Below are 13,591 nucleotides of genomic sequence, written 5' to 3'. Positions count from 1 at the left end.
CTCAATTCAGGGCATATTTTTTCCGAATGAAATGGGTTAGATATCTCGTTTATCTAGATTTTCAACATTATGTTGATTTGATATTTTTCATTAAATCTTGTGTGAAATAAAGCCTATAGTTCGTTGTTGTTTTTTTGAAATCTCGTTAACTTCTAATTTTTCACAATTTTCGATGCATATTTTTTGTTGAGAGCATGAAATTACAATTCAGAGTTGCATTATATTTGTACATATGGCTTATGATATGTGAGATTTAACATGTTTGAAAATAAAAAGAAAGCTTTTTCATACAATCTCATGTTTGATTTTTTTAATTTCAACACAGCAGAATTTGTGAATTTGCTGTTCATGTTTTGCATTATTTTTGTACATCTGAGTATTTTTTTGAAAAATAAAAAATGCTGCTGACAAAATGTTGAATGTTTGTGTGATATGTATTGCGAGCCATTTTTTGAAGTATAACGCCAGTGGCTGTTATCTTCAAGCATTAAAAGGGAAACCTAATTTTCATCGTAACCCTATTATGTGGTCCTAACCTAGTTTTATTTGTTCACAAATTTGAAAATAAAGGCAACGCCAAAGGCAGTTACTCGACAAGGCACACTTAAGAAGAAGCATCCGATTGCCTATGTTTCCCCTCTCATTGTAAAGACTGTGTGGACTGTCGGACCACGGCGATACAAAGAGGTTGCCACTCCCTATCTTTCATTGCCTGTAGCGTGAAATGGTGAACATGAGCGGTTCCTAGTATTGGCACTGTACACCACCTTACACCAATACTAAGCTGGTCTAACGACACCTCCATACTCATGCTAGCCTTTAAATTACTTAATGCCAAATCATTTTGTTGAACGAAAACATTGCCACATATCAATGTTTGGTCGTTCAAGAGGAAAGTTTGTGATGAATGAAGTTTTGCACTTCGAAACCAGACTAAGAATGCAATGAGCCTAGTACATTTCACTTGTATTTCACAACGCATCTACATTCTAACACTTTTGACTAACATTTTTTTTTAAAAGTGCTTGATCTTGCAATATTGATTTCAATTTTCATTCAAGCTGAACTTTAGACATTGACAAAACAACAGGCTTGCATCTTAAACCGCCGCATAAAGGACAGTGAGAAAGGAATCTCGTCGACCCATGCTGGCACGAGCAAACAAATCATTTTGTCAACAGTATTTCGCAATGATGAAACATTTTAGAATGCAGTGCACATTTTGCTCTTGTTACCAAGCCGGGAGAACAAACTCCGTCGAAGAACAAACTTCTCGGCTCGTTTTGTAACATGTGCACAATATCAAAATGTTTACCATTTACCAAGTTATGCTCCAACCAATATCGTAATCAATATAACAAGACCAAAGCTTAATAATTTTATGAATTACAAGCAGCATTACTGCTAAAATTTTGTTCAATCACAAATGTTCCTCGGTTTCAGCCGTGACCAAGTCTGGCTGTTTCTCATAAAAAAATATAGTGAAAAACCGTTTGACTGTGGTTTCAATGAAAAAAAAACGACAGACCAAAATGTAACCAATTTTATGAAAAAAATGGTTCATCTTTCGTGAACAATACTTTGGATGGCCAAAAAAACAAACAACAGTACTCACAATAGCAAACAAGACCCGCGTTACTAGGGTAAGCAAGACAGCACAAACATAAAAGCAAACAGATAAATCAGTATTTCTCCATTTAAATTTCATTTTCGAAATGATTTACTGTATGTTAAATTTTCAATGTTCATGTAAAACACGAAATACAAGTGTTGGAGAATTACTGATGAAACAAAAAGCAACGGTACAAAGCACATATAATACAAACAACAATTTAAAACGAACAAGTGTGGATAGGTAACTTTTTTCAAATAAACAATGACATTTCAAAAACATCGACGAATTCTGTCTGCTGTCTTCTGTCGGATCCCCTGTGTATGGCATCTCATCTGAAAAAATGAAATGAAACAGTGTAAAAGACGAAACATTCTTACATACAATAGCAAATTAATGTTTTCTCTGGTAAATTTTGGTTTCATTAATAACATTGGATTTTTACAAAATGATAAATGCTTAATTTCAAAACATATTAACCATTCTCTCAGTTCTGATTTACAAATGACAGAGCAGTTCACTAAAACAGTGCTTAAAATCATGATTTATTGGACAACATTTCAAAATTTTCATTTTTTTTTACTTTGGATTTTCACCATAGCGCATTCGCGTTTTAGCTATATACCTACCAAAGCGCATTTGCGTTTAAGCGATGTAGTTTTTTCACACTGAGTACCCCCCTTATGAAACTTTTTTTTACATTGATTTTAGAACGATTTAGTTGAATCTCAAAATTAAGCACACAAAGTGACGATGTACAAATATTTTGGGGTGACGAGATTTTGGCTCGCTCGCCCGACCAAACTAAAAGACTTATAGATATACTTTAAGTCTTAGTTTGGCTGGGCGAGGTAACCAAAAAGCTCGTCACCCTAAATGATTTGTACATCGTCACCTGGTTTGCTTAAATTTGTGAGTCGATTTGTCATAAAAAGAGTAAAATGTATGATAAGATGCTTAGCATCTTCAAATAATTTGACGTTCATCTTTTGGTTTGACAAATAAAATGAGTAAAATTAAGATAAACTGCTTAGCATGTGTAAATAATTTGACATTCATCTTTTGGTTTGACAAATAATATAGTGAAATGTATGACACATGCTAAATATCATGAATCGATTTGACACTTAGCATTTGGTTTGACAACTGAAAGAGTGAAAGTATGACAAATGCTAAATGTCATGAATCTCTTTGACACATAGCTGTAATTTTGCTACCATAATGTGAAATAAGTTCAAAGAGCAAAATCAAAACATGTTGGTTCAGTGTTTCAGTATATTAAAGTACCAAGATGAGTTGACTTTACTGTTCATTGTAACTTTGAGATTTGTTTCTGATGAAATTTGGTGAAATTACTTACTTGTTATTGACAGAGCAGAACACACTGCATATTGGGTGAGCTTCAGGTAATATAGGCTAGGTTACTCCTCACAATTCTGGAACAAAACATTTTATCAACAAAACTGCACATATTGCTTGTTAGTTTAGAAAAAAATCATTCTCTTAAAAGCATTGCCAAGTGAACATTTCATCCATCTATGTTGAAATAATCCTGCAAACAAAGTACTTCCTACATACAAACAGAAACAGTAAAACTGTTCACATGCAGAAGGTATTATTGTGATCCCGACATAATAACTAATATCCATACAAACATACCTGATAAAGATGAGCACTAGCGTCGAATCTATGTATCGGATGATGATGGATATAAGATGATCGTCAAGAAGTAATAAGTCCGTCAGGTCTCAGTCGTGGTCAGTCAAAGTCTGTCTGTTTCCTGCTAGCTGGTTCCCCACATCAGCTTCTACTAGACTGGTTATCATAAATAAATAACGTGACTGGTTCCCAGATCACAACACACCTCCCCCTTCTATTTTTTTCAGATGTTTCATTATCTGTCTAGATATATGAAAATAGTAAATAAGCCTTATGTCAATTTGACATAGCTAAAATATACCCAACCAATTGGGAAATTATTATTTGTGAAAACTTCCCAAATTTTCATTAAAAAGATCACTTAAAACACCCAACCATTGGATGATACCCCATTAACTGAAATGTTTGATATTTACAAATATCTACATATATATATAAATGAATGTCAACTGAGTATTACTCACTTGGAAAGTACCCAGCCATTGGGTTATCACATAAAATTGGTTACTAATTACCATGCATAACTGTCCACACACTTATGGAGCTGTATGCAATAAAATGTAAAAGTTTGACCCAACCATTGGGTTATAGTACAAAGAAATTGAATGTTATTTAACGAATCTGAGTTATGGCTTATTATCTGTCTTCCAATCTCCTTGTCGTTTATAATTTGTATAAACGTCTGGTATTTTCCATAGTCATGCTACATATGTCTTTTACAGTCGAGTTCCGACATTTGGCTATTTCAGCAGCTACATCCCCAATGAATTTGGGATTGTTCATACTAGCAGCTTTTGACATTTTCAGATATGGAGAATCCGTTTCAATTAATAACCGATTATGTGGTACTTTCTGCAGTGCTGCTTGCTGATAATTGTCAAAGAACCAGACCATTCCAGTAAACCCAAAATAAGTATTGGGAAATTCCGACAGCCAACTTCTCATGGTCTCAGTTGTGCCAGTAAAGCAGTGTAAATGAAAAGGTTGATTTCTGGCAGTGTTCCCACTAGTTTTGATGAGATTCAAACATCTTCGGTATAATTCTCCAGGTTCTTTGTCCCTTTGATCTCTTATATGTAGAATCACGGGAGTCCGGATTGAGACCAAACTTAAAACTTCTACCAACACCTTCTCTTGGTTCTCCCACTTCTCCTCTGGTTCCGTATGATCCAATCCTACTTCACCCAAAGCCACAACATTGGCAAGTTTTAATTGTTGATCTAACTTACAAAGAATTGACGGTAAACTGTCAATGGATGAAACGTTCCGTGGATGTATTCCTACCGAGGCTGAAAAACCATGCCCAAGATGTGTATAATCTCCCAAAAAGTGTTTGGGATCGCAAAAATTGGCTATTCCACCTACTACTTCCACTTCATTTCTTGGAATTGAACCCACAGACACATTTATCAAATCTTGGGTAGAGCTGAACTTGTTTAAATTTAGTTTGAACAGTGAGCGGTCTAAATGGAAATGACTATCCATGGCTTTAGGTTTGGTTGGCACTGGAATCTCTTCTTGAACACAAAAATTGTTGTCCATGGCTTCAGAATTTGTTGGCACTGAACTGACTTGTTGAACCGGTGCCGTTGAAGTGTTTACAGAAATTGGTTGTACTGTAGACGAACGAGTAGAAAGTTGGACTGCAGCGTCGTCTGTGTTTGTAGAATGCACTGTTCTTTTTCCTTCAGTTAGAGTACGTTCCAGAGTGTCTGGCATGTTTCTACGAAATTGATGCCTATCTTCAACTGACAGAGTTTGGATAAGTTCTAAAAGGATCCTCCAATGTCCAACCAGTGCCCAAGAATTAATTGGGTTAAACTGGAAATGTTTGGGACAATCCCAATTTTCAAGTTCTTTCCATAATTCCAACCACTCCTTCACTTCATCTGTAATAGGAACATTCCTGGAAATCCAAATTGTTTTTTGACAATAATGATAGAGTTTGACAATACTACGTTTGCTAACAATTTTCTCCGCGAGCCAAAACAAACTTTCAAGCCTAAAATTATGCATTTGGGAATTGTTCATGTTCTTTTGATGAAATTGTTTTGGAAGATGATGATACTCGACGTGTTGACGAAGATTTCTGAAAGCCCCACAAGACAGTGGACACGATTGGTCATTGATACGCACCTTTGACCCTTTGTTTGGAACTGAAGTATTGGGTCCTCTCTGTCTAAATGTCCTATCTCTTAGAAGTTGTGGATCTTGACTGGTTTCATCATCTGAGATTACTATTACATTTGAGTTTGAGTTTATATTGTTGTTCATGTCAACCTCCATAGCTTCATCCAATATATTGGATTCTAATTTCACAGGTAGTATTGTCTCATTAATTTGACTAGAAGAGATGTCAATAGAGTCTTTAATTTCAGTTTCCACCATCTCCTCTTCACCCAAAAATTGGGGTTCCAGATCCAAAATGGGAACAGATGTATTAATTTCAGTTTCCACTCTTTCGTCACCGCCCAACAGATTGGGTTCCAAATCTAAATTTGATTCAGTTGTATGTATTCCACCCAGGTCTTTGGGTTCTAAATCCAAAAGTGAGTCATTTGAAATTGATTCAGTTGTACGATTTCCACCCAAGTCTTTGGGTTCTAAATTCAATAGTGAGTCATTTGCCATATCATCTTCATCACCCAAAAGATTTGGGATAACTTCATCTGGGGTAACATTAGAGTCAACACTGAAAGAGTCCACCGGTTCACTTTTAACAGTATTTCCCAAAAAGCGAATATCCCTACTAGAAAAAACGTCATTACCAGTGTCTGTTGATAAACAGGAGTTTCCCTTTTTAATAGGTTGGTTACTCTTTCCCCAAATTGATTCCAATGATTTTAAACATTCGGTCGTTAGAATATTATCTGCATAACTTTTGGCCTCACGGATGAACTTAAAATTCCTACGCCCCTGTGCAATTTGGCATTGTTCTGTAACAATCCTATTAATCTTTTCTTGGTCCTTGACCAAACCTAATTGAAAGATCAATAATTTGGCAGATGGCATTTGGACTTTCCGTGAACAAAGAGTTTCCATTTCCCGTAAAATATCATCGGAATTAACTGGAATTATCTTTTCTGGTCCCTTCCATGATCTCTTTGGACTCCCTTCCAAAGACTCGGAATCTGTCATCCTGAAAAAATAAATACAGTTATACCACCTATGATGCCCTTAATCCCCCCTTTTACAAGCCGGACATTCATACACTTTGATGCTAGCGGCATCTATTTCTGTCACATTCACACATCTACCATGAAACCATTCCTTGCATTCATTGCATTGTATCATGAAACTACCATCATCTGTTTTTCTACATATACAATACAGTTCTTGCCTCTCATCCTTCTCTTTTTCCCTTGTACCCCGGTGGAAATTGTCCTTCAGAATTTCCCTTTCTTCCTGAATCCAAGCTGGCAATTCTGTTACTTTACAGGATTTCATTCTATCATGATTTACCACCGTCTCTATTTTCCACAGCTTCACCTTATATAGATAAGGTGAAATTCTTTTTATGACCAGACCCGGGCCTTCCCATTGTTTTTCAAGTTTCTTTGACCTGCCTTTTTTCATTGATTTTTTCAGAATATAAATTGCATCCCCAATCTGATATTCTTTGCTGCTTAACCTGAGATCATAATCTTTTTTCATTGTCATTTGGGAAGACTGCAGTACCTTCCTAGCTATGCTATGAGCATTCTGTAAATTGAGTGCCAAAGATGAAAATATCCATCTGTAGATTTGTATACCTCACCTGGGCATGGATATATCAGATCTGCTGGCATAAACACTTCTCTTCCAACTATCATCTTATTGGGAGTGTATCCTGTACTTCTACAGATGGAAGCCCTTAGTGCTCCCGCAATCTGAGTTAAGAACTGATCCCAGTCATTTTGTTGATTGGAAACAAAACATCTCACAGCATCCATCAAGGTTCTGTTATAACGTTCCACCTGTCCATTACCCGAGGGCCTATAGGCAGTTGTTCTTGTTTTGTGTATTTTGAGTAATTTACATAACTCAATGAACAATTGACTTTCAAAGTTTGTTCCCCGATCAGTGAAAATCTCCAAAGGTAATCCCAACCTACTGAAAATATTTACCAACGCATTGGCTGTGTCTTCTGCTGATTGTGATTTGACAGGTACGCATTCTACCCATTTTGTGAATTGGTCTACAACCATTAAGACATGTTGGTTTCCCTCTTTGGTTTTTGTAAGAGGTCCCAAAAAATCAACATGTACTCGTTCCATTGGGCTTCCTGAGTGAAAGCTTGTTAATTCACACTTAGCTTTTGTGTTTGGTTTTTTGCATTGACTACATTCTGGACAAGTTTTCACATACTCTAGTACATCTATTTTTAAGTGAAACCAGAAATATTTCAATTAAATTTTCTCTAGGGTTCGAGTTTCACCTTGATGGCCTGCCAATGGTATGTCATGATTGAGCTGCATTACTTCAGTTTTTAAAGTATCTGGGATAACCAACTGTTTATCCCCAGTTTTGGGGTTAACGCGCCATATGATTTCGTCAGATAAAATAAATGTGTCCCGATTTATCCAAAAGTACTTGGATTGGCAGTTCATTAAGAAAATAGCACCCTCTGTTGGTGCTGATTTTTCCACCAACCATAATCTCAGAACTTTTAAATCGTTATCTTTTATTTGTTCTTGTTTAACAACTTCAGCTTTCAGATCTCACAATTTGGTTGGGGTCAATTTGATCTCTTGTACTTTAGATAACGGTACAGCTTCATCAACCTCTTCAACAAAAGTTCCCCAGGTCTTTTCTAGTTTTTGACAATAGGGACAACCATTACAGGGTAGTTCCCCAAGCTTGGATCCCAACCTGTAATGGTCACACATTTCCTCCCTTGGCATTCTTGACAATGCATCCGCATTTCCGTGTTTGTTGCCTGGTCTATGAACAATTTCCATATCATAGTAACTCAATTCCTCTAACCAACGGGCAATTTGCCCTTGAGTTTCTTTGAATCGCAAAAGCCAAGTAAGACTATTATGATCTGTTCTTAGAGTGAATCTACGCCCTAACAGATAGTGTCTGAAATGTCTTGTCATTCGTATAACAGCCAACAGTTCTTGTCTAGTTGTACAATAACGCTGCTGTTCCTTAGTCATAGCAAAAGAGGCATACGCAATTACACGTTCTTCCCCCTGTTGTATTTGGTTAAGGACCCCACCAATGGCTTGGCAACTAGCATCAGTATCTAACACAAATGAGTCAGATTGATTGGGTAAACCCAAAACTGGAGCAACCGTCAAAGCGGTTTTCAAATTATCAAACGCATCTTGATGTTTTTTCTCCCAACAAAATACATTTTTTCCTGTAAGCTCATATAATGGTTTTGCCTTGTGTGCAAATTCCTTTATGAACATTCGATGATAATTTACTAACCCTAGAAATCTTTCCACATCTTTCGTGTTCTTTAAATCAGGCCATTCAAGTAAAACCCTGATATTTTCTTCCGTTACCTGTAATCCTTCAGGTCCAACCCACCTACCCAGAAATTCTACCTTTGGTTGACAAAGTACACATTTGTTAGGTTTCAGTTTTAACTGGTAAGTACGGAACCTTACAAATACTTCGCGCAAGACCTCCAAATGTTTGGAAAAGGTTTCCCCCATTGGCATGATGTCATCCAAAAATGACAAGAGTGTTTTCCAGTTCAGGCCCCGCAGAACCAGATTCAGCGCCCTAGAAAATGTTGATGGCGCATTACATAACCCAAATGGCATTCGTAAGAATTCATAGGTACCAAATTTGGTAATGAAAGCTGTCTTTTTCCTATCTTCTTCCTTAACCCTTATTTGCCAATAAGCCGAATTTGCATCCAGTTTACTAAAGAATTTCTGTCCAGCAAGCATGTCTATACAGTCTTCCAATAGCGGTAATGGATAGACATCCTTAACTGTGACAGCATTCAGGCCCCTATAATCAATGCACCATCTGACATTACCATCTCTTTTCCGAATCAGAACTGGTGCTGAACACCACTCGGAAATTGAGGGTTGTATAACCCCTATGTTTTCCATTTTCCTTAAATGTTCTTCCTCCTCATTAGCAAATGAGACCGGTGTTCGCCTCATTTTTTGTCTTACCGCGGGTGCATTTCCTGTATTAATAGAATGTTCAATTTCCGTAAAATTACCAAGATCATACTCTGATTCCGCAAACACATCTTGAAACTCAATAAGTAATTTGAGTAATTGTTGTTGCTCCCCCTCTTCTAACTCTACTTTTGATCTATTGAATAAATCCTGCAAATGTTCAGGCAAGTGTTTTTTACTTAGATCTTTACTTGAATCCAAATTAACTTGGAATATATGCTGACCCGAAATTTCTTCAGGTATTTTTGGCAGCACCTGAACTTCCTCAGCATTACCTATATGAAAATTTTTCTTCAATTTCACATGACTGTCTGTTAGATTTACCACCGCCAATTTTACCTGTTTGACATTTGAATAAATGGTCTCAGGAATAAGTAATCTTTCATGATTTATTGGTTCGATATTAAATGTATTTAAAGATCCCTTTACATTACACTTAACATTGACGATTGTTTGTGGTGGTATGACAGTATTCTTTTTAACTGTTACTTTAACTATAGCAACCTCTTTTTCAAAATGCTCCTTCATTTGGATCTTTTGACCACTTACTAAAATGTAGGACAATGGAATATTTATCAAGACTTGATGTTTTTTCATGAAATCTAACCCCAGCAACATATCATCTTCTATTGGTGCTACATAAATTTGTTCATCAAATTCATTATCACCTAACCCTATCTTAACTGGACCTATAACTGCTCCCTGCATTTTCAGATCTCTACCCGCCGTGTTCATAGTGACCTTCCGCAAAATCGGAATATTACCAGTTAATTTTTTAAACATATGATCAGAAAGCAAAGTGACCTCAGCAGCAGTATCTATTACTGCCTCAATGTTTATTCCCTGAACTGAAATTGGAATTCTGAACATGGAATCAGAACGAACTTGTCCAATAAAAATAGTTGGTACAGGCTTTTGGCCACTATGAATCTCATGGGTCGTAGTTTGGCCTTCTACTCCGACCCGCTGTCGTTTAAATCACTCTCGACAAAGTTTACTTTCTTTTCATTTTTTGTTTTTACCTTAACCTGTTGCTTTTCAGGACAATCAGATTGAAAATGTCCTGATTTTCCGCATTCAAAACATCTCTTACCCGTAGACGTCGAGCGGAATGATGGTGAGGGAGATCTTTCCCTCCTTTTCTGCGGACAATCAGGCCTTATATGTCCCTTTTGATTGCAATGATAACATCGCACTGGACTTCTGTTTGGTGACATTGATTCAGATCGCCTGGTAGATTGTTTTGTGTCTACAATTTGATCAATCTTACCTATGAGCTTGTCCATTTTTTCTTCCAATCTGGACACCCGATTCTCAAGCATTTCGCTTCGGGATGTACGAGAAATTTCCGCTATTTTTTTCTCTTCTGATACCTTTTTAACTGTTTTAGGTTTTCGATACATTAGGCTACGAGTGTGCATTGCCCACTTCATTTTGTCTAATGCTTGTGCAATAGTCACTGGCCTATCCCTTATTACGCTTTCCCCAGATATTTGATCTTGGGCGCCTAAACAAAAACGCAGTATGGACTGTTTTGTCATGTATTGTTCGGGAAGTTCCCGAAATGCCATACCCGCCAGTGTCAGGACTCTATCTGCCCAATCATCTAATGGTTCTTCTTCCATCTGTTCTGCACTAGAGAAAGATACCATAGCTGTGTCAGTTAATTCTTTATAACCGAACCTACTTGATAATTTCTCTACCATCATCTGAAATGGTAACTCACCATTCTTGGTATGAATAGTGTAGAACTCACTTGCTTTGCCCGTGAGACTCAGACAGAGATAGTCCAACTTCTCTTCATCTGTCCATTTTCCCCTTATCATATACTTTGTGAATTTTGTATAAAATGCTTGCCAACTGCTATTTCCATCAAAGGATATGTTCTTGGGCAAATGTTGGAACCCCTTATCACTTTCTTCCTTTCTTTTTGTGGGTCTAGGTCCCCTTTGTCTAAATCCATACCCACCCAAATCATCAAACTGGGACTCCCGCCCTAGAGATTTTTTCTCTACCTCCTCCTCCCTTCCCTGAAAGTTACTTGGGGTATGAGTAGGAGTAATTTGCTCGGTTTTCAATCCCTCCCTATCAAAACTGGTATGTGGTATACCTTGATACCCTGGTTGATACCCCATATAACCTGGAAACATGCCGTTCATTCCCCCACCCTGTTGCAATTGGGGGTGCATCATGTATGGGTGCATAGGATATTGATACATCCAAGGGGGTTGCATGTTTGGGAATGCACCCATTTGATATGGAAGAGTTGATTGCATTGGTGGATAAGATTGATAGGGATTCGATGTTTGCATTGGTGGCTTACATTGGTATGTATTAGGTGGCTGCATTGACATATGGGATTGGTTCGGTATTTGCATTGGTGGCTGAGATTGGTATGTAGTAGGTGGCTGCATTGACATATGGGATTGGTTTGGTAGTTGCATTGGTGGTAACAAGTTCTGGTTTGCCATGGAATAATGTTCAAATGTCTGAAGTAATGTGGCCCCCATATTTCCTGAATGTTCATTTAATTGAACTTTTGGGAAGGTATCTGTAATATCTTTTTCAATGACCCTACTTTGCTCTGGAGGGCCCTGTAAATTTGCGGTACCAATAGCATTGGTAATTCTCTCCATCGCTACGCGTTGCGCTTGCAAAGCACCCTCCCCTGACTTTTCCTCTACCTCTTCCTCCTCATCACTCTCTATCGCTTGCTTACACAAGCCCTTTCCTGTCTCTCCAAAATACACTTAATCCCAAAATTCTTGGGTTACCCTCAAACCAGATATTGCCTTAATGTCATCTTTTGTTACCAATCCGCATTCCCCTCTTATTGCTAATATCTTTAATGCTATTTTTGGGCCAATGCCTGGCAACATACGCAATTCATCCGAATCCGCATTATTTAAGTCAACTTTTTCTATGCTTTCTGCCATTTTACTTATTTTCCCCTCCAAATTGTATTGGAATTTATTTTAACTATAAACTTGTACCGGTTTTACAAACTTAAATCAGATGCTGATTATAAGGATCAAATCCAAGTTCTTGGAATAAGTTTTTATTCCCAGAAGAAGATCAATACCTCAGTAACTTTTTATTAATCTAGTTCCAATATTTTGGAAATAATTAATGGATTGTACAACTGAACACTTTTTTATAGTTTTAATTCTTAATAATTACAATGTAATTCAGTTGATCTCAAAATATCTATTATAGTTATGTCACAATTTCAAAATACCTACGCGTTTCCTAAGAACTTAGGAACAGTCCACTTCTCCTTGAAAAATATTCTTGTACTGCTAGACTGTTATGTTTTGTCTCAAACGGTCATAATTACCAAATAATCGGTAGATATAACAAGCACAATGCAAATGTCTTTCTCCCCAGTTTACACAATGCAATGACCAAGTAATTGGTAATTCAATATTTTTTAAAATTTTAATTATATAGAATTATCAATAATTTAGAATATCTATTCCAACACTGGAAATTTACTTTAAACAATAATTGTATTGGACACCTGTTGGTTTGTTTACACAGATAAGTAGTTATTGACAATGATTATGTCCCAACTTGAATCCTTTTTGACACCAAGTAGTATTTAGTGACAGTTATTTTATTTGACACTGAGTAGTATTCACTGACAATTGTTTGTAACTTGTCAGACATTCAATATCCAACAATTTGGATGTGATGTTTAGTTTAAACTTTAACTTCACCGTCAAAAGTCAGCAACTGGCGCCCTCAGGTATAGGAGAGCTGAATATTCCCCAACTTATGGCGATGAACAAGCCACTTCCGGTCAACGAAACGTCACTTCCGGTTAACGTCGGAATGTAATATGCATGAAATACGCTCTAATTCTACAAGACATGCATCAAAAATATGTCAGTAAACAATTTTTAGTGCAAACAAATTAGATGAAATAGAAATATTCAACGGAAAATCTCCCGGCAAATTTCCAAATATCAAATTATAAATTATGATATAAAAAGGCCAATAATTGGTCTATTTCAATTGCATGTTATACACAATTCATTAATCCAATGTATTTTCAACAATACACTGAGCAATTATTACAATTTGAAAATACAACGGAAGCCTGTCCCGATAAATTTCAAAGTGACAAGTATCAGAATATTAAATCCTGAAATAACGGACCAAAATATCAACAGTTGGTCCAAATCAA

The 13,591-nt window shown here is 36.7% G+C and overlaps 1 protein-coding gene across 3 annotated transcripts; it reads right to left on the bottom strand.

Annotated features, from left to right (window-relative positions):
- Window positions 1-1,848: 1,848 nt before the first annotated feature.
- LOC128219879 (uncharacterized) lies at window positions 1,849-13,255 on the bottom strand. 3 transcript variants are annotated; one of them, XM_052928017.1, is made up of 4 exons: window positions 13,117-13,250; window positions 3,272-6,410; window positions 2,973-3,048; window positions 1,849-1,947 (listed from the first exon to the last, which is right to left on the bottom strand). In XM_052928017.1, exon 2 carries the CDS (start codon window positions 6,407-6,409, stop codon window positions 3,935-3,937), a length of 2,475 nt encoding a protein of 824 aa, XP_052783977.1. In that variant the 5' UTR covers window position 6,410; window positions 13,117-13,250; the 3' UTR covers window positions 1,849-1,947; window positions 2,973-3,048; window positions 3,272-3,934. The 3 variants fall into 3 exon arrangements, with proteins under 3 accessions (XP_052783977.1, XP_052783978.1, XP_052783976.1); XM_052928018.1 differs by having other exon boundaries at window positions 2,973-6,410; window positions 13,122-13,255; XM_052928016.1 differs by having other exon boundaries at window positions 2,973-6,410.
- Between the last annotated feature and the right edge of the window lie 336 nt (window positions 13,256-13,591).

This window comes from Mya arenaria, chromosome 15, assembly GCF_026914265.1.
Source record: "Mya arenaria isolate MELC-2E11 chromosome 15, ASM2691426v1".
NCBI classification, from domain to species: domain Eukaryota; kingdom Metazoa; phylum Mollusca; class Bivalvia; order Myida; family Myidae; genus Mya; species Mya arenaria.
This window is presented reverse-complemented; position numbering and strand designations above follow the sequence as displayed.